Source organism: Gallus gallus, chromosome 3 (assembly GCF_016699485.2).
Source record: "Gallus gallus isolate bGalGal1 chromosome 3, bGalGal1.mat.broiler.GRCg7b, whole genome shotgun sequence".
In the NCBI taxonomy this organism is placed as follows: domain Eukaryota; kingdom Metazoa; phylum Chordata; class Aves; order Galliformes; family Phasianidae; genus Gallus; species Gallus gallus.
Genome location: NC_052534.1, coordinates 41,485,921 through 41,508,640, shown reverse-complemented (window position 1 = coordinate 41,508,640; position 22,720 = coordinate 41,485,921). Strand labels below are relative to the sequence as shown.

Sequence of the window (22,720 nt, the reverse complement as noted above, 5' to 3'; positions counted from 1 at the left end):
CCCTGAATGGAAATTCTACATCTGCAGTCCTGTGCAGCAAAGTAATCACCTTCAACAAACATTTGCAATTGTTGTTGGAGGGACAACAGAGCCTCCTGGATAAGGGATTCAAGAAGTTCATGGAATGCATTGCTGATAACTTTGTCCAGCAAGTGATACAGGAGTGTTGCAGATGGAATCCATACGCTTTATATTCTGTGAACATTGCTGGCTCATGTCCACCTTGAAATCTACCAGTACCCCAAGTCCTTTACGGCAGAGCTGTGCCCTATCATTCCAACCTCCATCTTGTATAGATAGTGGGGAATCCTGCAACCCAGATGCAGGGTTGCACTTGGCTTTGTTGAATGTCATCAGGCTCTCCTGAGCCTACTGCTGAAGTGCGTCTAAGTCTCTCTGGATGGCATCCCATCCCTCAGATGAGTCAGCAGCACCACACAGCATGGTGTCATCTGCATGCCTGCTGAAGGTGCACTCAATCCCACTGTCAGTGACATTAATAAAGATGTTAAAGAGCATCAGTCCCAGTACAAACTCTTTGAGGGACACCACTGATCTCCATCTGGACATTAATCCACCACTTATTTCATCATGTAACCTCACCAGCAGGCTGAGCAGATCATCTGCCTGCTTGCACCTCATACAGCTCTCCTCGCTGCTGCCACAGGATGCAAATGAAAGACACAGGCGCTCTGTGGAGAGGCCTGAACAGCCACGTGTCTGCCTTGGAATTCAGTCTGTGTTTCTGCATCCTTCCTGATTTGTTCAGATGCCCTGGCTCTCTATGGGGCGGGCATTGCGAGTGGGGTCCCTACTCTGGGAGGATGACAATCCTGGACTTAGAGGATGATGACCCTACACATAGCGGGCGATAATCACCTACCGAATTTACTTCTCCGGCCTGCAGGGTGCTCACCTCCCTGATCCGACTGCCACGCCACCTGCCACACCATGCCCTGCGTACAGGTAATGGTTGCTTGTGCTCTTTACGGGCTGCCTTTGTACGCGCAGGGAGATGACGCTGTCCCTTTTGGTTCTACCCACGTTGCATCCAGGACACCTCTAGTCAGGGACCGGCCAGTATGGTGGTCACTGTCTGTCTTAGTGAGGCCTTGAATGTGACCAGGACTGGGCTCATTATATGCTGGAAGAAGGACTTGAGTGTAACGGCCAGGCAACAAGAGGACGGTGGTGGGGTGGAAACACACTGTCACAGGAAGCCACCAAGGAGAGGAGCTACGCTCAGCCTCATTCTCAAGGAAAAGTCTTCATGGGAACGTGGCTGAGACTGAAATCGGAACAACCAGCAACCAAGAGAATAATCACTAAAACTAAGGAATCATCTGTTATCCTAAAAATGAGGTTTGGGGCCCTGAAATGAGACTCTGCATCTTTCAGGTGAAACCTTGAACCCTCAGCATGGAGGGCTGTGGCTTAAAAATGAGTAAACCCCTTCCACAAACTGTCGGATGTATTTATTTCAGCTTCAAAAGTTTAGCTCAAAGCACTGTTGTATGACTGTGTTGCCCTGAACGCAGCATCCCGGACTTGATTAATTTTTGTGGAAGGTCCTTCTTGAGCATTCTGAGGAGAGGTCCCAGCAGGCCGGACTTCACGTTCACCAGTGACTGGGAGAGAAAACACGAGGGTCGATGTTAGTTGAACGGCAGATGGAGCGCAAAGAATCAATGGAAAACTCTAGGGTGTGACAGGAGAGTGCAAAGATCTGGAGAGATTGGAAGCCAGCAGCAGGGAAACAAAGGAAGACAGGGACACAGACAAAGCAAGATTTTTCACGTAAGAATGCAGGAGTGTTTCCCTCCTTCCAGTGAAAACTCAAACCGAAGAGGTGCCATCATGACCAAGGCTGCAAGCAGTATTTCTATCTCATAGTAATCATAATTCTTTTCTACTAGAGGTAAGGAAAGAGCAGAAGATTACTGATAATCCTTACATGAAAACTAACTGATTTTTTTCTGTAACTTCAAAGTCAGAAAGGGAAAAGAAAACAGTCCTCAGGGACAGGAGGGATCAAAGCGTGCTCTCGTGAGGAGTATTCTGCCTTGAACGGGTATCCATCACGTGGACTGGAATCGAGACAAGGATGTTGGATGGAAGAGCCTTGACAAGAAGAGGCATGTGGTATTATGTGAGGGAAAACCAACCCACCAATCAAACAAATGACAGCCACCACCACCACCACCACCACCACCAAGAAAAGGAACAAAATGTTTGCACTTACTCATCGTACTTATTTGCAAGGCTTCTTCTAATGTCCTCACCCACCAGGAACAGTTTTTCTGACACGTCTAGCCCTGCTTGCCAGTGTGCTATTTGCCGCAAGCTCTCCTGATGCATGCTTTGGGCTCTCTCCATTTCTGATGTCAGAGCTGCAATTCTCTGCCTCTGCTGCTTTCTAAACATTGCTTCTGCGGCGTTGATCTCCTCTAGCCTGCTTTGAGAGGCTGCCTGCATCAGAAGAAGACAATGCAACTTGAAGAAACCGGAAGAGGCAGACAGCGTCACCTCCGTGTGCCCTTGCAGCCAGTTCCCATACCCAATGGAAACAAGATAGCCCTGCTCAGTGAAGGAACCATGCTTCCTCCCTACCATCAACACTCATGAGAGAAGTCAGAAACGACTACGTCTTTCTGGGTTTTTTTTGCCTCATAAAGAACCACACCTGCTCTTTCTGCTGTTCTTACATGAAAGCTAGTACTGAGCCACCTCCAACTGTATATGGAAGGGGATGAGGAAAAGGCTGCATATTTCTTATGCACCAACGACACACGACACACGCAGAGGCACTTTCACACATCTCTCTCCAGCTCTCCAGCTTCCCTACAAGGAAGCCAGAGGCACTGCGCTAACAACGAGAACTAAACGTCTAACAGAAAATGCCTAAAAGCAACGAGCACAGGAACAAATCAATGCAGTGAGGATACAGATAGAAACGGCACATCAGTTTACCGGAACAAAGCGGCTGGGCTCTGGCTTCTGCCCCATTTCTTTTGGGGCTCCTCCTTCGTGCCACCTTCTATTCTGTGAGAATGGGCTACAGCCCACTGCAGTGGCCTGTGGGCGATATTGGTGAACCAGGTCTTGCAGCGCTCGATTTGCCATTTCTAGCTCCAGTGACTTTTGCCGTTCCATCTCCAGCTGTATGGAGAGTTCAAGCACCTGGATGCAGCGGAAAAAAACAATCTCCCTTAATCAGAGTGCTCTCAAATCCCCACATTCTGGGCAACTCATTCAGATGTGTGTGTTGATGGAGGCCCTAGCTTAATCCACCGAGGCTGTATTTTTTGCCAAAGAAAAGAGGTGTGTTTTCTCTAACGCAAGCACGACTTTCTAGTCTCTGCTGAGAAGACTGCTGCAGTCTCCACCCTTTCCTACTTTCCAGAGTGGCTCCATGGCAAAGGCACTTGTCTCCTTCAACAGAATTATGCAACTCCCACGCCTGTGAACTCATGCTTCTGCCACAGACCTCCCTGGTGACAGCTAGGAGGAAGGGCAGAGAACGGGCTGTGTCCCAGCAACAGTCAGCGCAAGTGCTTTGCATGTTCCCCATCTCCTGAGCTGAAATTGTTCCTAGGGGAGGAAGACGGCAGGCGCTGATATTTTCATCCTGAGTTATGGTGGCACCAGCGGGCAGTGGACAAGAAGAGCGGTCCTGTTCTCTGCCGGCACTTTCACTGCAAACCTGCTGGCTGGCCCCTTCTCATTTGCACACACCTCTGCTAATGTCCTTCCAGCGTGGGGGAAGAGGCAGCAAGGGGGTACTTTTGTTTCTCAAGAACGCCACTAACAGGGAACAAAGATCTCATTTTTGTGCCGAGATTGAGAGAACTTGCAAACAGAGCAGCTGAACTCTGAGACACTTTGTGGGGGCGTGCCTTGTGATGTCACAGAACGGCCACAACATCGGGAACGGCATCAGAACAGCAGCGAGCCTCGAAGGAGGACAAGCTGCTGCGCTCTTCCTTCCCTGGATGCTGCTCCCGAGGCACTGCTTTGCCCCTCACCCTGAAAATGAGGTCCCCGAGAAGCTGCTTGTGTTCTGTGAAGGGAAAGGCGGGGAGGCAAGGAGAGTAACGTACGCTAGGGCCCAAGTAAGAGCTTCCACTGCCCCTTTGCAGCACGGGATTGCCTCTTTCTTGTGACTGAAAGCAGCTGGCTTTGTTGATGTTTCAGAGCAGATCATGCTGTGATCTGGAAAACCACCATGAACGATGACGTAACTTTTACTGCTTTCAGACAAACGTGTCCTGCGCTTGTTTTCAGACTATTTCTTCTCCTGCACTACTGAGGGGAAAAGAACTGCTTAACCTATGCCAACACGCTCACAGGCATTGCATACCTTGACATTAGCCTTGTCCATGTCTTCCTCCAGCTTCGAGATGTCGTTCTTCAGGTGACGGCAGTAATCTTCAGAAAGCTTCTGAGAATTTTCTGACATTGACTGCTTTCTGAAACTATCAGCAAGTTTCTCTTGCATTTCTTCTTCACGCTTCTTTCCAATCTGCACTGATGTTTTATAATCTGCCACTGCAGCCTCTACACGCTGCTTGAGAACAGCCTCCTCCATCCGCAGCTCCTCATTTGCCCTTTTTTGCAGCAGCAACTCTGAGTGTTCCACCTTTAGCTGTGCAGAAAGGTCACACACCTGCATGCAGTGGAAAAACAACAGCGTCCTATGTTTGTTCCCAGCTTATTTCTTCCCTTTCACTAGTTGGAGGAAATGGACAGCTTCACCCGTATGAACGTGTTCACAGGTGTTGCATTGCATACCGTGGCATTAGCCTTGTCCAAATCCTCTTGCAATTTGGAGATTTTGTTCTTCAGCGAGTCGCATAAGTCGGCAGAAGTTTTCAGGGATGCTTCTGCAATCTGCTGCTTTCCGACAGCCTCGGTAAGTTCTTGTTGCAGCTGTCTGGCTGTTCTCTAGAGAAACAATGGTGCAGGAGTGTGAAGTAAACGGTAAAAAGCTAAAGCTTGCATTTTTATTTTCGCTTGCTAGTTCCCATACTTAGATCATTTTTTTGAGTGAACTGCAAAGGGAAGAAAAGTGGTAGAGGAGAATTGCCCGACCCTCACCGGGGTGTAGAGCTGGCATTCGCCACTTGCCAAATGGCAGCAGAAAGGGAACAAAACAGAGGCAACCCGAGGGACAGGTAGCTCGTAGCCGGTAAATTCTAGAAGCGCCAGATGACTTTGGGAGCTGCTCTACTTCAGTGTCCATCTGACCTTTTCTTCTACTTGGACTGTCTCGCGCTTAAAGACATCACTCACCGCTCTTGCCTGGCTGGTCTTGAGCGCATCATCCAGCCGCTGACGGAGTGAAAGGTTTTCACGTTGGAGCTGGGCCACTTGTTCCTGCAGAACTTCCTTCTCTGCACTTTCTTTTCTCGGTTCACCTTTTGCAAGGTGTGAAGCACGGCATTCCTTTGCCTGCCTCTGGGCCTGGAACAGTGCTTTTTCTGTCGCTTCTAAAACCAACGTCTTTTCCTTGAGCATTTCTTCCAATTGCTCCAATTGTCTCTTTTGCCTACGAGCTTTACTTCTGGATTTCTTCTGCTGCTGAGACGAGGTCTTGTTGCTTTTTTGCAACTCAGAGATGTTCCCAGAGAGGCCTTCTAGGCAGGAAGGCCATCGCTCAGGTTGTCTCTTAAATCCTTGCTTAGCGTCGTTTGCTGAGCACGAGTAACTTTCAAAGGTCTCGGTGAGACTGAGCGGGGCAGAAGTTACCGCTGCTACTCCATCTGTGATGGAGAAACCGAGCGGGGCAGAAGTTACCGCTGCCACCCCATCTGTGTTGGAGAGATCGTGCAGGGCAGAAGTCACCGCTGCCTCCCCATCTGTGCTGGAGAGATCGTGCAGGGCAGAAGTCACCGCTGCCTCCCCATCTGTGCTGGAGAGATCATGCGGGGCAGAAGGTACCGCTGCCACCCCGTCTGTGATGGAGAGATCATGCGGGGCAGAAATTGCCACTGATACTCCATCTGCGCTGTCCTCTGCCTGTTCCAAGTATAGAAATAGAATAGAAAGAAAGAAAGAATAGAAACTGTCAACACTTAAGGAAATCGGCTCAAAAGAGGATGCATTGGCAAGCATTTTATAAAGCCAGAAGAAGACCGTCACCTGCTTCACTTCAGATTCCAAAGGGCCTTCTCCCTGACTTTCCTGCTCTGTGCAGTCCATGGGGTGCACGCGAGCACTCCACCTAGAAAGACAGAAGGCACGTTCAGTTGCGCACGCTGCCTATTGCACTCCTAACGGCCCTTTCTTGGCCACCCGTTCCAGACTGACAGCAAGCTGGGAGAGAGCAGCACACACTTGCTAGTACACACTTAAATGCTGTTCTCCTGTATGCTACGGTTTATCAGCAAGCTCTTCCTCAAAGCAAGACTGCTATGAAAGACACAGCACGCTTTACTCCCAGGGGTGCTGACAGCCCACAGTAGCCCCAGGCAGCCTCTCTTCCTGCTTCCAGCTGATACTGGCCAATGGAGGCAGGAGATGGAGGGGGTGACCGGAGGGGAAGAAATGATGTCTAGAACGGGTGTCCAGTCATTCTGGGAGGTATATGTGTGCAGGATGGGCTATGTGCAGGGAGGCCAAATTTGCCTGTGGGCTGAGCTGCCATCATCAGGACACGTGCTGATTTTGCCAGGCTTTTAAGCACACCTAAGCGCCCTCGAGAACAGAAACCAGCAGGCACAGACCTTCTCCGTGTCTTTCTCAATGTCCGGAAAAACTTCCGGATCTTCTCCATGATCCGTCAAGACTGGGCACTACCACCAGCACCACCAACACCACCAGTGCCAACACTGCCAGTACCTGCACCAGCACCAGCACCAGCACCAGCACCTGCACTAGCACCTGCACCAGCAGACACTGTGCTTGTGGGGGCTGTGCTTGTGGGGCCCCAGGTCTGCTGAGCGCTTTATGACATCACAGAGGGCTCTGTGACTCTTGGTGACGTGAACTGCCAGTTGCCAGGGCTAGCAGTGCCACTGTTCCCTTTGTAAGGCCCTTGGGGCAGAGGGAGGGGCACATGTGTTCATACCATGTATGCATTTAACAGGGCAGCGTGGCCAGAGGAAGCAACCCCTCGCGTACCTCCAGGAGTACGGGATGCCCAAGGTTGCTGCTCCAAATCTCTTGTTCTGCTGTCACGCAGAGCCCCTCCATTCCCTGCGGTGTGTCTTCATGCCTTCTCTACCACCCTGGCTGCGAGCGCCGTGTTGCCCTGATCCCCTTAGTTCACATGCACATCCCCTTCAGTCCTTTCCGCAGCATTCCAGCGTCCTCCCTTTCCCCTTTAGGGATGGATGTCTGGAGTCCCTTAAGCATCCCTTCCAGGCATGCTTACGTCCTTTCTGCTCCCTTCCAGAGCTGCTGGCGTAGCCTCTGCTCCCTCCCGGCATGCTCTCATGCCTTCCACTTCCCATGGCCAAGCTCCTCTCTCTCCTCGTCACACGCTCTCCCCTCTGCCTTTCCGTAGCCCTGTGCTCACCTTAAAAATGAGCTGGTGGACCGTGGAATGAGGCTGTAACCCCTGAAAACGGATAGGGATCCGGAGTGAAAAAGGGGACTTTGGAGCCTGCGGCGAAGCTTTGGGTTCCCTGGCTGTCCGGATCTTGAACAATTTCCTTATATTACGAGCATATACACCGATTCGTTGGTGTGTTCGGAACAGCATTTCCCCGTTATACCCTGAAAACGTCGGTCCTATTTGTAACATATTGTTTCCCTTTTGAGAAGAAATAGACCAAGAATAAACATTTGTGAATACAATGCAGAGAAGTGCTATTTTTCTTCTCTTCACTGGGGGGACACCAGCACACATCGGTGAGCTGGTAGAAACAGGGAAGGGAAACGTCCCTGTGGAAAAAAAAGAGCCACTCTCAGGAAAGAGAAAGGCAGTGTCACGCACAACAAGGGAGCGGGGTCTCTGTCTGGGAAGAAAGCAGCAGCGTGGTGCAGTGTACGTTCTGAAGAGGAAGCTGTACTGAACCCTGAGGGAGCGCTGTACTGCTCTAGGCACATTACTCCCAGAACAAACAGTCCCACGCCAGCTCTGCTATTTCTGCCCAGTTTTTCAATGGGTAGCGTGAACATAGCCTGGCATGGTACCTGCGATGTAACATCCAGGTGTGTTGCAGACAATTACTTTTACGCATCCCAGGCCTGACACGGTGCTGATGTTCACACAGCGAGGCCAGAAAGACAAAACTTTTCAAGATGAGGGTCTTCAGCTTAAGGAAGATGTGGCTCTGTTGCTGTGTGAGAAAAAGGTCATCCCATAATGCAGTTTCTAGTTTGCATCATCCATTTCCTTTCGAATAAAATATGCTGTTCCACATACAATTTCTAGATTTATGTTTATATTTATACATACACCTATGTTTATAACACGATTGTCTTTTTCTTTAAGTTCTCTGACATCATCAAAAACTACTTTTTCTCCAATGAAAAAAAAAACAAAAAAAGCCAAAAAAAAAATACCCAAACCAAAATAGATGTTTTCCTGGCAATTCCTGGGGCCCTTGCAATGCCTTTGCCTTGGGCTGCACTGACACCTACTGTTCACATCCCCAGAGAAAGAATAGCCTGTGGCTTTGATGGATTTTGAGTATTTTCCTATTATTACGCAAGACCAAATCATGGTGCCAAGATTGCTAATATAGTTGCTCCACAGTATTTATAGTGTTTTTGGAGTTTCTTTAATGCTATGCGTTGTGTGAAGATCTCTGCTCTGGCAGTCTTTGCCTGTGGGGTGGTGGGGCTGGGACCAGCTAAGCAGCTGGTCTACTCTATCTTGGATCTCTGTAACAGGCAAGCACTGCTGACACTGCAACACGTATTTCTGCAGTTTCCCTTCTGCCTGCTCCAGCAGTACCCGTGGTGTGACCCCATAATGCTGTGCAAGCCCACCGGGAATCTGCTCAGAGTGGGCAAAAACTGGCTACGTCTTTGCTTTTCTTCCGAACACTGCCACAAACAAAACTACGAGCACCTCACAGCTTGATACATTCATGTACTGGTGTTCCCAGACAACTGGTATCCTAAAGACAGATTAAGACTGGGGAACCGTAGCCTGCATGCAGAATCACACAGTCACAGAGATCCCCTAGCAAGTTTTTGTTTTGCTTTGTTTTGTTTTGCTTGAGATGAGCAAGTCACTCTTCAGGGCACTGCTTTTTCCCATTAGGGCTGCAGGCATTTACCTCGCCAAGCTGTGCCCATCCCTCTCGAATGGAAACGCAATTTCAGTGTAATGTTATCTGCAGTGTATAGATGCCGTTTCCTCCATTTCTGTTGGGTTTTGGAATGACAGTCCCCTTCAAAATTCTGCAACTCAAAATTCCCCCTAAAGAAATGTGTACTGGGGTAACTAAGAGCATATTTGATTAATAATTCTTTTTTGATAACGGTATAGTATATAGAAATTAGATAGTGCCCCTTCAGAATTAGACTGGAGGCTTGCCAGTGTGACTCCCATCTACAAGAAGGGCTGCAGGGAGGATCCCGGGAACTACAGGCCTGTTAGCCTGACCTCGGTGCCGGGGAAGATTACGGAGCAGACTGTCCTGAGGGAGGCTCGTGCAGGACAACCGGGGGATCAGGCCTAGCCAGCATGGGTTCACGAAGGGCAGGTCCTGCTTGACCAACTCCTTCTATGATCTAGTGACCCGTCTGGTGGATGAGGGAAAGGCTGTTGATGTAGTCTACCTAGATTTCAGCAAAGCCTTTGACACTGTCTCCCACAGTATTCTCCTGCGGAAGCTGGCAGCCCGTGGCTTGGACAGATGCACTCTTGGCTGGGTAAGGAACTGGCTGGAGGGCCGGGCCCAGAGAGTCGAGTTAAATCCAGCTGCCGACCGGTCACGACTGGTATTCCCCAGAGGTCGGTGCCGGGGCCTGTCCTGTTTAATATCTTTACCGATGACCTGGATGAGGGCATTGAGTGCACCCTCAGTAAGTTTGCAGATGACACCAAGCTGGCTGGAGGTGTTGACCTGCCTGAGGGTAGCGAGGCCCAACGGAGGGATCTGGATAGACTGGATAGCTGGGCTGAAGCCAGTGGGATGAGATTCAACAAGACCAAATGCCGGGTCCTGCACTTTGGCCACAATAACCCCAGGCAACGCTACAGGCTTGGGGCAGAGTGGCTGGAAGACTGTGTAGAGGAAATGGACCTGGGGATGCTGATTGACGCTAGACTGAACGTGAGCCAGCAGTGTGCTCAGGTGGCCAAGAAGGCCAGTGGCATCCTGGCTGGTATCAGAAATAGTGTGGCCAGCAGGAGCAGGGAAGTAATTATCCCCCTGTACTCAGCACTGGTGAGGCCGCACCTCGAGTACTGTGTCCAGTTTTGGGCCCCTCACTGTAAGAAAGACATCGAGGCCCTGGAGCGTGTCCAGAGGAGGGCAACAAACCCTGGTGAGGGGTCTGGAGCACAGGCCTTACGAGGAGCGGCTGAAGGAGCTGGGATTGTTCAGTCTAGAGAAGAGGAGGCTCAGGGGAGACCTTATTGCTCTCTATAACTACCTGAAGGGTTGTTGTCATGTTAACCGCAACTGCTCAGTGTCTGGGAACTATGATCCATGCTGCCTCCATGCAGCTCCAGGCAGCAGTGAATGTGATGAGGCACACTCAGGCAGGGAGACTGAGGAGGGGGAGTATCTCTGCTTACTCGGGAGACTGATTCACCTATCGGCTCCCTTCCAGACAGCAAATTTAGCAACGGTGTCCACCGGGCAGAAAGCCCTGCCAAGAAAGAACACAGCGACTCAGCGTGCCTGCCTAAAAATGTGCTGTCTCAAGCCTCTGGCTGCAGTGAGTGCCCAACCCTCTTGCTGCCAGTGACAGGCAGCAGAGATTCCACCTGTGTGAGGTGTGAGCAGGTGGATGGTCTGTTCAGTGTGGTGGTGAAGCTCAAGGGGGAGGCTGAGAGATTAAGGGGTATCGCAGAGTGTGAGCAGGAGATAAATTGGTGGAGTAACTCTATGTTGAATTTGTGAGAAAAACACAGGGTTGATCCCCTCAGAACTGACTCTCTCAGAGCTGACTCGGGAAACAAATCTAGCTGGTTACTGGCCTCAAGTTGCTCCAGGGGAGATTCAGGCTGGACGTTAGGAAATACTACTTCTCTGAGAGAGCGGTCAGGCGCTGGAATGGGCTGCCCACGGAGGTGGTGGAGTCACCGACCCTGGAGGTGTTCAAGGAACGTTTGCATGTTGTGTTGAGGGACGTGGCTTAGTGAGAACTATTGGTGATGGGTGGGACGTTGGACTGGATGATCTTGTAGGTCTTCTCCAACCTTGGTGATTCTATGATTCGATGAAAAATATTGAGGCAAACTGCATGGATTGAAAAGCACAGCGTCTGAAAGCCCTGACACAAACCATCTCGGAACAACTAGAAATTGTCTGTAAGAACCACAGAAGGTTCCAGATACTTGAAGCAAGACATACATAATATCTGTGTTGAAACGAGGAGAAAGACAAGTCAAATTAGATACATTTAAAAAGTAAAGTCTAACTCACAGACAAGTAGTCAGTAAATATCTCGGCGAAGGCATTGAGGCGCCAGTGCGGCCTGACATATACAGAAGCAAAGGGCATTGTGCGGGCATGCTCTCATTGTTCACAGCATGGGTCTAGCCTAGGTCTAGGAGTTAATCCAAAGGGTTTACATGCCTGTGAGATTTGGGAAATGGATGTCACTCATGTGCCAGAATTTGGGAGGTTAAAATATTTGCATGTATCCATTGATACTTTTTCTATAATGGTATGGGCTACGGCACAGGATAGTGAAAAGGCAATCCGTGTAGTGAGGCATTTGACAGCTTGCTTTGCAGTCATGGGCGTGCCTCAGGAGATAAAAACAGACAGTGGTCTGACGTACACGGGAGGTCGGGTTTGCAGGTTCTTGTAGATGGGGGGTGTAAAGCATGTCACTGGAATTCCTCATAGTCCCACGGGTCAAGCAATGATTGAAAGAGGTCATAGAACTATTAAAGAATACCTAACGTAACAGAAGCAGGAGGAAGAGATTGATCCAGTTGTGAGATTATCACGAGTCCTTTTTTCCCTTAATTTCCTTAGCTTAGTAGGATATGCAGAATTAGCTCCTGTAATTATACATCATAATCAGATTCATATGCAGTCTACTCCCTCAGTGAAGGTTCAGTATAGGAACCCTACCACTGGCATGTGGGAGGGTCCTGCTCCACTATTGTTTAATGGTAGAGGTTATAGTTGTGTTTCCACAGGATCTGGCCCATTATGGGTTCCCAGTAAATGGACCAAGCCAGCCCCGAACATCAACAACCCATCTCAACTCGACGACAACAACAGCAATTCCGGCGAGCAACAGCTGCATGGTGTGCAAGACATCTTTTACAGTGCCGTGACTCCCGAGCTGCGGCTGGTATTCCCTTAGCAGATCACAGAAAACATCTCATCGGGAAGGCCTCTTGGACACTGGGAACTGCCAGGAGCTATTAGCAGTTACAAGAATCAGAAGTGCACTAATTGTGGGGTCGGGTACAGTTATTGATCCAGTGTGGGGGCTGTGGCATTTTATTCATCGGGATACTGAAACTGTAGTTAATACTCGTGTGCTGTGTGGTCTTAGCTTACTGATGAGGAATGCTTTGTAGAAGTGTGTAACACAAATCTAGTGTATTATTATAGACTGTGATTGGTGTGCTGATAATCGTGCCTTGCTTACTGTAATGCTAGCAAAAAATGGTTCAAGATGTGATTCATACTACCTGGCTTGTGCAAAAGAAAAAGGGGGAATTGTAGGAGGGTGGCTCAGGGAGCAAGAATTTGTGAACTCGAGTGCTATGTGCACAACCCAGGCTGTGAGACCTTGAAGCTGTCAAAGCAGGAAGAAAAACGGAGGCTTCAGTTAAGATAAGGGGGTAGCTAGCCTGGGAAGAGATCAAGACAGTGGAATGTGAAGAACAGTGAAAAAGCCGTGTGATGATTAATGCTGTACCAATAGCTAACGAGCAAGATGCGTGATTTCTGTGTGCTAACCAATTATAAGTTGCCGCGTGTACCTGTATTTCTGTATAAGTATGAGCTGATTTGGGCAATAAAGTAGCTTTAGAAGTTTCCACCATTACTTCTGTGAAGACACGTGGATTCATTCAGGCCACCTTCCTTGAATGCCCCGTCATTGGAAGCATTCAAGGCCAGGCTGGATGTGTCACTGGGCGGCCTGGTGTAGTGGTTGGCAACCTGCCCACGGCAGGGGGTTGAAACTACCTGATCTTTGAGGTCCTTTTCAGCCCAAGCCATTCAACGATTCTATGATTCAATTTCCCTATGCCTGTGCTTAGCCTATATATACGGGCCAAACCGTCCTCTTCAGATCAAAGCCCCATTTTAAGGGTATAAAGCCACACTTATTTCGAGTTTCATTTCAGGCTCAAATTCTCATTCTTAGCAACAGCAGCCTCATTTCAGGGTTCAAGATTCATTTTTGCATCAAAAGATGACTTTTTGAGTCCTAGGACATATTTTCCAGGCCCAAAGCCTTCGGTACAGAGCTGGATCGAGGCTGCACCAGGACATGCTCCCACAGGTGGACCCAGCTTGGTGGACAGGGCTGTGGGGTGCTGGATCCTGGCCCTATCATGGCCCTGCTGGGGCAGGGGTTGACCGCTCCAGGGATGGCACGGGGACCTAGGGACGGGACATGGTGGGGAGGGCCTAGTGTGTGGGCAGGGACAGGCAGGGCTTTAACAGGCCTTTGATAACCCCCCAGTTTTATTAATTACATTCTTGGTAGCTGGTTGTTCAATTCTTAGCCTTAGTTCAGCCTGGCAGTTCTGCCAATGTATCTGTCTGGGAATATGGGAAAGAAATGCCAATGAATTGAATTCCCCTTGGCAGAAGGAGTGGAAACTTCTTAGCTACAACATAGATATTTTGCTTTTCCAAAAGACTTGTTGTGACAAGAAGCAACAAAACGTGCTCTGCTCAGGAGTGGCATCATCCAGGAGGGAGTGGAAACAAATTCATGTTGTTGAGCATGTGAAACTTCAATTAGTTTAGCGAAGGGGTCATTGTGAGCTTCTTTGCACCAGTCCTCCCAGTGAAGCGTCATGATTCTTCCTGCTTGCTACGTATCTATGTGTCCCCAGGATAGGCAAAACACTCTGGAAGAAACATAGAGTTGTTCATAAGTCTTCAATACTTCAGTGTTTGGGCCAGTAGGAGCTCCAGAAGTCTCAACTTAAAACCAAGTGAGGACTCGGGCAAAGTGTCAATGGCCTTTCTGGCCTCGCTGTGTGAACATCAGCACCGTGTCAGGCCTGGGATGCGTAAAAGTAATTGTCTGCAACACACCTGGATGTTACATCGCAGGTACCATGCCAGGCTATGTTCACGCTACCCATTGAAAAACTGGGCAGAAATAGCAGAGCTGGCGTGGGACTGTTTGTTCTGGGAGTAATGTGCCTAGAGCAGTACAGCGCTCCCTCAGGGTTCAGTACAGCTTCCTCTTCAGAACGTACACTGCACCACGCTGCTGCTTTCTTCCCAGACAGAGACCCCGCTCCCTTGTTGTGCGTGACACTGCCTTTCTCTTTCCTGAGAGTGGCTCTTTTTTTTCCACAGGGACGTTTCCCTTCCCTGTTTCTACCAGCTCACCGATGTGTGCTGGTGTCCCCCCAGTGAAGAGAAGAAAAATAGCACTTCTCTGCATTGTATTCACAAATGTTTATTCTTGGTCTATTTCTTCTCAAAAGGGAAACAATATGTTACAAATAGGACCGATGTTTTCAGGGTATAACGGGGAAATGCTGTTCCGAACACACCAACGAATCGGTGTATATGCTCGTAATATAAGGAAATTGTTCAAGATCCGGACAGCCAGGGAACCCAAAGCTTCGCCGCAGGCTCCAAAGTCCCCTTTTTCACTCCGGATCCCTATCCGTTTTCAGGGGTTACAGCCTCATTCCACAGTCCACCAGCTCATTTTTAAGGTGAGCACAGGGCTACGGAAAGGCAGAGGGGAGAGCGTGTGACGAGGAGAGAGAGGAGCTTGGCCATGGGAAGTGGAAGGCATGAGAGCATGCCGGGAGGGAGCAGAGGCTACGCCAGCAGCTCTGGAAGGGAGCAGAAAGGACGTAAGCATGCCTGGAAGAGATGCTTAAGGGACTCCAGACATCCATCCCTAAAGGGGAATGGGAGGACGCTGGAATGCTGCGGAAAGGACTGAAGGGGATGTGCATGTGAACTAAGGGGATCAGGGCAACACGGCGCTCGCAGCCAGGGTGGTAGAGAAGGCATGAAGACACACCGCAGGGAATGGAGGGGCTCTGCGTGACAGCAGAACAAGAGATTTGGAGCAGCAACCTTGGGCATCCCGTACTCCTGGAGGTACGCGAGGGGTTGCTTCCTCTGGCCACGCTGCCCTGTTAAATGCATACATGGTATGAACACATGTGCCCCTCCCTCTGCCCCAAGGGCCTTACAAAGGGAACAGTGGCACTGCTAGCCCTGGCAACTGGCAGTTCACGTCACCAAGAGTCACAGAGCCCTCTGTGATGTCATAAAGCGCTCAGCAGACCTGGGGCCCCACAAGCACAGCCCCCACAAGCACAGTGTCTGCTGGTGCAGGTGCTAGTGCAGGTGCTGGTGCTGGTGCTGGTGCTGGTGCAGGTACTGGCAGTGTTGGCACTGGTGGTGTTGGTGGTGCTGGTGGTAGTGCCCAGTCTTGACGGATCATGGAGAAGATCCGGAAGTTTTTCCGGACATTGAGAAAGACACGGAGAAGGTCTGTGCCTGCTGGTTTCTGTTCTCGAGGGCGCTTAGGTGTGCTTAAAAGCCTGGCAAAATCAGCACGTGTCCTGATGATGGCAGCTCAGCCCACAGGCAAATTTGGCCTCCCTGCACATAGCCCATCCTGCACACATATACCTCCCAGAATGACTGGACACCCGTTCTAGACATCATTTCTTCCCCTCCGGTCACCCCCTCCATCTCCTGCCTCCATTGGCCAGTATCAGCTGGAAGCAGGAAGAGAGGCTGCCTGGGGCTACTGTGGGCTGTCAGCACCCCTGGGAGTAAAGCGTGCTGTGTCTTTCATAGCAGTCTTGCTTTGAGGAAGAGCTTGCTGATAAACCGTAGCATACAGGAGAACAGCATTTAAGTGTGTACTAGCAAGTGTGTGCTGCTCTCTCCCAGCTTGCTGTCAGTCTGGAACGGGTGGCCAAGAAAGGGCCGTTAGGAGTGCAATAGGCAGCGTGCGCAACTGAACGTGCCTTCTGTCTTTCTAGGTGGAGTGCTCGCGTGCACCCCATGGACTGCACAGAGCAGGAAAGTCAGGGAGAAGGCCCTTTGGAATCTGAAGTGAAGCAGGTGACGGTCTTCTTCTGGCTTTATAAAATGCTTGCCAATGCATCCTCTTTTGAGCCGATTTCCTTAAGTGTTGACAGTTTCTATTCTTTCTTTCTTTCTATTCTATTTCTATACTTGGAACAGGCAGAGGACAGCGCAGATGGAGTATCAGTGGCAATTTCTGCCCCGCATGATCTCTCCATCACAGACGGGGTGGCAGCGGTACCTTCTGCCCCGCATGATCTCTCCAGCACAGATGGGGAGGCAGCGGTGACTTCTGCCCTGCACGATCTCTCCAGCACAGATGGGGAGGCAGCGGTGACTTCTGCCCTGCACGATCTCTCCAACACAGATGGGGTGGCAGCGGTAACTTCTGCCCCGCTCGGTTTCTCCATCACAGATGGAGTAGCAGCGGTAACTTCTGCCCCGCTCAGTCTCACCGAGACCTTTGAAAGTTACTCGTGCTCAGCAAACGACGCTAAGCAAGGATTTAAGAGACAACCTGAGCGATGGCCTTCCTGCCTAGAAGGCCTCTCTGGGAACATCTCTGAGTTGCAAAAAAGCAACAAGACCTCGTCTCAGCAGCAGAAGAAATCCAGAAGTAAAGCTCGTAGGCAAAAGAGACAATTGGAGCAATTGGAAGAAATGCTCAAGGAAAAGACGTTGGTTTTAGAAGCGACAGAAAAAGCACTGTTCCAGGCCCAGAGGCAGGCAAAGGAATGCCGTGCTTCACACCTTGCAAAAGGTGAACCGAGAAAAGAAAGTGCAGAGAAGGAAGTTCTGCAGGAACAAGTGGCCCAGCTCCAACGTGAAAACCTTTCACTCCGTCAGCGGCTGGATGATGCGCTCAAGACCAGCCAGGCAAGAGCGGTGAGTGATGTCTTTAAGCGCGAGACAGTCCAAGTAGAAGAAAAGGTCAGATGGACACTGAAGTAGAGCAGCTCCCAAAGTCATCTGGCGCTTCTAGAATTTACCGGCTACGAGCTACCTGTCCCTCGGGTTGCCTCTGTTTTGTTCCCTTTCTGCTGCCATTTGGCAAGTGGCGAATGCCAGCTCTACACCCCGGTGAGGGTCGGGCAATTCTCCTCTACCACTTTTCTTCCCTTTGCAGTTCACTCAAAAAAATGATCTAAGTATGGGAACTAGCAAGCGAAAATAAAAATGCAAGCTTTAGCTTTTTACCGTTTACTTCACACTCCTGCACCATTGTTTCTCTAGAGAACAGCCAGACAGCTGCAACAAGAACTTACCGAGGCTGTCGGAAAGCAGCAGATTGCAGAAGCATCCCTGAAAACTTCTGCCGACTTATGCGACTCGCTGAAGAACAAAATCTCCAAATTGCAAGAGGATTTGGACAAGGCTAATGCCACGGTATGCAATGCAACACCTGTGAACACGTTCATACGGGTGAAGCTGTCCATTTCCTCCAACTAGTGAAAGGGAAGAAATAAGCTGGGAACAAACATAGGATGCTGTTGTTTTTCCACTGCATGCAGGTGTGTGACCTTTCTGCACAGCTAAAGGTGGAACACTCAGAGTTGCTGCTGCAAAAAAGGGCAAATGAGGAGCTGCGGATGGAGGAGGCTGTTCTCAAGCAGCGTGTAGAGGCTGCAGTGGCAGATTATAAAACATCAGTGCAGATTGGAAAGAAGCGTGAAGAAGAAATGCAAGAGAAACTTGCTGATAGTTTCAGAAAGCAGTCAATGTCAGAAAATTCTCGGAAGCTTTCTGAAGATTACTGCCGTCACCTGAAGAACGACATCTCGAAGCTGGAGGAAGACATGGACAAGGCTAATGTCAAGGTATGCAATGCCTGTGAGCGTGTTGGCATAGGTTAAGCAGTTCTTTTCCCCTCAGTAGTGCAGGAGAAGAAATAGTCTGAAAACAAGCGCAGGACACGTTTGTCTGAAAGCAGTAAAAGTTACGTCATCGTTCATGGTGGTTTTCCAGATCACAGCATGATCTGCTCTGAAACATCAACAAAGCCAGCTGCTTTCAGTCACAAGAAAGAGGCAATCCCGTGCTGCAAAGGGGCAGTGGAAGCTCTTACTTGGGCCCTAGCGTACGTTACTCTCCTTGCCTCCCCGCCTTTCCCTTCACAGAACACAAGCAGCTTCTCGGGGACCTCATTTTCAGGGTGAGGGGCAAAGCAGTGCCTCGGGAGCAGCATCCAGGGAAGGAAGAGCGCAGCAGCTTGTCCTCCTTCGAGGCTCGCTGCTGTTCTGATGCCGTTCCCGATGTTGTGGCCGTTCTGTGACATCACAAGGCACGCCCCCACAAAGTGTCTCAGAGTTCAGCTGCTCTGTTTGCAAGTTCTCTCAATCTCGGCACAAAAATGAGATCTTTGTTCCCTGTTAGTGGCGTTCTTGAGAAACAAAAGTACCCCCTTGCTGCCTCTTCCCCCACGCTGGAAGGACATTAGCAGAGGTGTGTGCAAATGAGAAGGGGCCAGCCAGCAGGTTTGCAGTGAAAGTGCCGGCAGAGAACAGGACCGCTCTTCTTGTCCACTGCCCGCTGGTGCCACCATAACTCAGGATGAAAATATCAGCGCCTGCCGTCTTCCTCCCCTAGGAACAATTTCAGCTCAGGAGATGGGGAACATGCAAAGCACTTGCGCTGACTGTTGCTGGGACACAGCCCGTTCTCTGCCCTTCCTCCTAGCTGTCACCAGGGAGGTCTGTGGCAGAAGCATGAGTTCACAGGCGTGGGAGTTGCATAATTCTGTTGAAGGAGACAAGTGCCTTTGCCATGGAGCCACTCTGGAAAGTAGGAAAGGGTGGAGACTGCAGCAGTCTTCTCAGCAGAGACTAGAAAGTCGTGCTTGCGTTAGAGAAAACACACCTCTTTTCTTTGGCAAAAAATACAGCCTCGGTGGATTAAGCTAGGGCCTCCATCAACACACACATCTGAATGAGTTGCCCAGAATGTGGGGATTTGAGAGCACTCTGATTAAGGGAGATTGTTTTTTCCGCTGCATCCAGGTGCTTGAACTCTCCATACAGCTGGAGATGGAACGGCAAAAGTCACTGGAGCTAGAAATGGCAAATCGAGCGCTGCAAGACCTGGTTCACCAATATCGCCCACAGGCCACTGCAGTGGGCTGTAGCCCATTCTCACAGAATAGAAGGTGGCACGAAGGAGGAGCCCCAAAAGAAATGGGGCAGAAGCCAGAGCCCAGCCGCTTTGTTCCGGTAAACTGATGTGCCGTTTCTATCTGTATCCTCACTGCATTGATTTGTTCCTGTGCTCGTTGCTTTTAGGCATTTTCTGTTAGACGTTTAGTTCTCGTTGTTAGCGCAGTGCCTCTGGCTTCCTTGTAGGGAAGCTGGAGAGCTGGAGAGAGATGTGTGAAAGTGCCTCTGCGTGTGTCGTGTGTCGTTGGTGCATAAGAAATATGCAGCCTTTTCCTCATCCCCTTCCATATACAGTTGGAGGTGGCTCAGTACTAGCTTTCATGTAAGAACAGCAGAAAGAGCAGGTGTGGTTCTTTATGAGGCAAAAAAAAACCCAGAAAGACGTAGTCGTTTCTGACTTCTCTCATGAGTGTTGATGGTAGGGAGGAAGCATGGTTCCTTCACTGAGCAGGGCTATCTTGTTTCCATTGGGTATGGGAACTGGCTGCAAGGGCACACGGAGGTGACGCTGTCTGCCTCTTCCGGTTTCTTCAAGTTGCATTGTCTTCTTCTGATGCAGGCAGCCTCTCAAAGCAGGCTAGAGGAGATCAACGCCGCAGAAGCAATGTTTAGAAAGCAGCAGAGGCAGAGAATTGCAGCTCTGACATCAGAAATGGAGAGAGCCCAAAGCATGCATCAGGAGAGCTTGCGGCAAATAGCACACTGGCAAGCAGGGCTAGACGTGTCAGAAAAACTGTTCCTGGTGGGTGAGGACATTAGAAGAAGCCTTGCAAATAAGTACGATGAGTAAGTGCAAACATTTTGTTCCTTTTCTTGGTGGTGGTGGTGGTGGTGGTGGTGGCTGTCATTTGTTTGATTGGTGGGTTGGTTTTCCCTCACATAATACCACATGCCTCTTCTTGTCAAGGCTCTTCCATCCAACATCCTTGTCTCGATTCCAGTCCACGTGATGGATACCCGTTCAAGGCAGAATACTCCTCACGAGAGCACGCTTTGATCCCTCCTGTCCCTGAGGACTGTTTTCTTTTCCCTTTCTGACTTTGAAGTTACAGAAAAAAATCAGTTAGTTTTCATGTAAGGATTATCAGTAATCTTCTGCTCTTTCCTTACCTCTAGTAGAAAAGAATTATGATTACTATGAGATAGAAATACTGCTTGCAGCCTTGGTCATGATGGCACCTCTTCGGTTTGAGTTTTCACTGGAAGGAGGGAAACACTCCTGCATTCTTACGTGAAAAATCTTGCTTTGTCTGTGTCCCTGTCTTCCTTTGTTTCCCTGCTGCTGGCTTCCAATCTCTCCAGATCTTTGCACTCTCCTGTCACACCCTAGAGTTTTCCATTGATTCTTTGCGCTCCATCTGCCGTTCAACTAACATCGGCCCTCGTGTTTTCTCTCGCAGTCACTGGTGAACGTGAAGTCCGGCCTGCTGGGACCTCTCCTCAGAATGCTCAAGAAGGACCTTCCACAAAAATTAATCAAGTCCGGGATGCTGCGTTCAGGGCAACACAGTCATACAACAGTGCTTTGAGCTAAACTTTTGAAGCTGAAATAAATACATCCGACAGTTTGTGGAAGGGGTTTACTCATTTTTAAGCCACAGCCCTCCATGCTGAGGGTTCAAGGTTTCACCTGAAAGATGCAGAGTCTCATTTCAGGGCCCCAAACCTCATTTTTAGGATAACAGATGATTCCTTAGTTTTAGTGATTATTCTCTTGGTTGCTGGTTGTTCCGATTTCAGTCTCAGCCACGTTCCCATGAAGACTTTTCCTTGAGAATGAGGCTGAGCGTAGCTCCTCTCCTTGGTGGCTTCCTGTGACAGTGTGTTTCCACCCCACCACCGTCCTCTTGTTGCCTGGCCGTTACACTCAAGTCCTTCTTCCAGCATATAATGAGCCCAGTCCTGGTCACATTCAAGGCCTCACTAAGACAGACAGTGACCACCATACTGGCCGGTCCCTGACTAGAGGTGTCCTGGATGCAACGTGGGTAGAACCAAAAGGGACAGCGTCATCTCCCTGCGCGTACAAAGGCAGCCCGTAAAGAGCACAAGCAACCATTACCTGTACGCAGGGCATGGTGTGGCAGGTGGCGTGGCAGTCGGATCAGGGAGGTGAGCACCCTGCAGGCCGGAGAAGTAAATTCGGTAGGTGATTATCGCCCGCTATGTGTAGGGCCATCATCCTCTAAGTCCAGGATTGTCATCCTCCCAGAGTAGGGACCCCACTCGCAATGCCCGCCCCATAGAGAGCCAGGGCATCTGAACAAATCAGGAAGGATGCAGAAACACAGACTGAATTCCAAGGCAGACACGTGGCTGTTCAGGCCTCTCCACAGAGCGCCTGTGTCTTTCATTTGCATCCTGTGGCAGCAGCGAGGAGAGCTGTATGAGGTGCAAGCAGGCAGATGATATGCTCAGCCTGCTGGTGAGGTTACATGATGAAATAAATGGGTTTGAAAGTGTCAAAGGAGGCTAACAAGAGAGGAGCGGAGGAACCACGCTCTACCCTCGTACAGACAGGGTTTACCACAAGAGAAAGCTCAAGACCCAAGGCAGCCTGTATCCTCTCACTGCCAAGCGGAAGGCAAGAACTCACAGGAAAGGAGTGAATGGAGGCGTGTCCACACGCAGATCTGCCTGCGCTCTAGTGACCGTGCAACAGTGCAGTTTTGATCCGAGGGATATGGAAAAGACAAAGAGTAAAACCAGGGTGCTTAATTTTAAGGAAGCCAACTTCCAGCTCTTCAGGGAGTTAATCAACAAAACCCCCGGAGAAGCTGTTCTCACGGACAAGGGAGTGCAGCGGAGTTAGCAGATGGTTAAGGAAGCGGTCCTTAACAAACAACAGATAACAAATAACATTAGAGGTCAAGAGCAATTTAGTAATAATTCTAACTTTGATTATAAGTTAATCGCTTTACAGCAGTCGGAGAAATCCTAACTTGAGCCATCATTGCTGAAGCAGCAGGCTGCACGACAGTGATTTCTCTTTAGGAAGGGCTGCCTCTCAAGTACATCCTTTTAGGTCAAGAGATATTTACTGACTACTTGTCTGTGAGTTAGACTTTACTTTTTAAATGTATCTAATTTGACTTGTCTTTCTCCTCGTTTCAACACAGATATTGTGTATGTCTTGCTTCAAGTATCTGGAACCTTCTGTGGTTCTTACAGACAATTTCTAGTTGTTCCGAGATGGTTTGTGTCAGGGCTTTCAGA

At 49.7% G+C, this 22,720-nt stretch overlaps 2 protein-coding genes across 6 annotated transcripts; one reads left to right on the top strand and one right to left on the bottom strand.

Moving 5' to 3' along the window:
• Positions 1–1,460: 1,460 nt before the first annotated feature.
• LOC100857421 (oral-facial-digital syndrome 1 protein-like) lies at positions 1,461–6,988 on the bottom strand. 3 transcript variants are annotated; one of them, XM_040697884.2, is made up of 8 exons: positions 6,726–6,975; positions 6,142–6,223; positions 5,293–6,018; positions 4,792–4,944; positions 4,361–4,666; positions 2,971–3,180; positions 2,243–2,469; positions 1,461–1,628 (listed from the first exon to the last, which is right to left on the bottom strand). In XM_040697884.2, exons 1-8 carry the CDS (start codon positions 6,773–6,775, stop codon positions 1,619–1,621), a joined length of 1,764 nt encoding a protein of 587 aa, XP_040553818.1. In that variant the 5' UTR covers positions 6,776–6,975; the 3' UTR covers positions 1,461–1,618. The 3 variants fall into 3 exon arrangements, 2 of the variants coding, with proteins under 2 accessions (XP_040553818.1, XP_040553817.1); XM_040697883.2 differs by having other exon boundaries at positions 5,293–6,223; positions 6,726–6,976; XR_005858539.1 differs by lacking the exons at positions 1,461–1,628; positions 2,243–2,469 and having other exon boundaries at positions 3,044–3,180; positions 3,736–4,666; positions 5,293–6,223; positions 6,726–6,988.
• An 8,559-nt stretch (positions 6,989–15,547) lies between these two features.
• LOC112532200 (ankyrin repeat domain-containing protein 26-like) lies at positions 15,548–21,072 on the top strand. Of its 3 annotated transcripts, XM_040698137.2 has the most exons (8): positions 15,561–15,807; positions 16,310–16,391; positions 16,515–17,240; positions 17,589–17,741; positions 17,867–18,172; positions 19,352–19,561; positions 20,064–20,290; positions 20,905–21,072. In XM_040698137.2, the coding sequence occupies exons 1-8, from the start codon at positions 15,758–15,760 to the stop codon at positions 20,912–20,914; spliced, it is 1,764 nt and encodes a 587-aa protein (XP_040554071.1). In that variant the 5' UTR covers positions 15,561–15,757; the 3' UTR covers positions 20,915–21,072. The 3 variants fall into 3 exon arrangements, 2 of the variants coding, with proteins under 2 accessions (XP_025005117.2, XP_040554071.1); XM_025149349.3 differs by having other exon boundaries at positions 15,559–15,807; positions 16,310–17,240; XR_005858688.2 differs by lacking the exons at positions 20,064–20,290; positions 20,905–21,072 and having other exon boundaries at positions 15,548–15,807; positions 16,310–17,240; positions 17,867–18,797; positions 19,352–19,488.
• Positions 21,073–22,720: the final 1,648 nt, after the last annotated feature.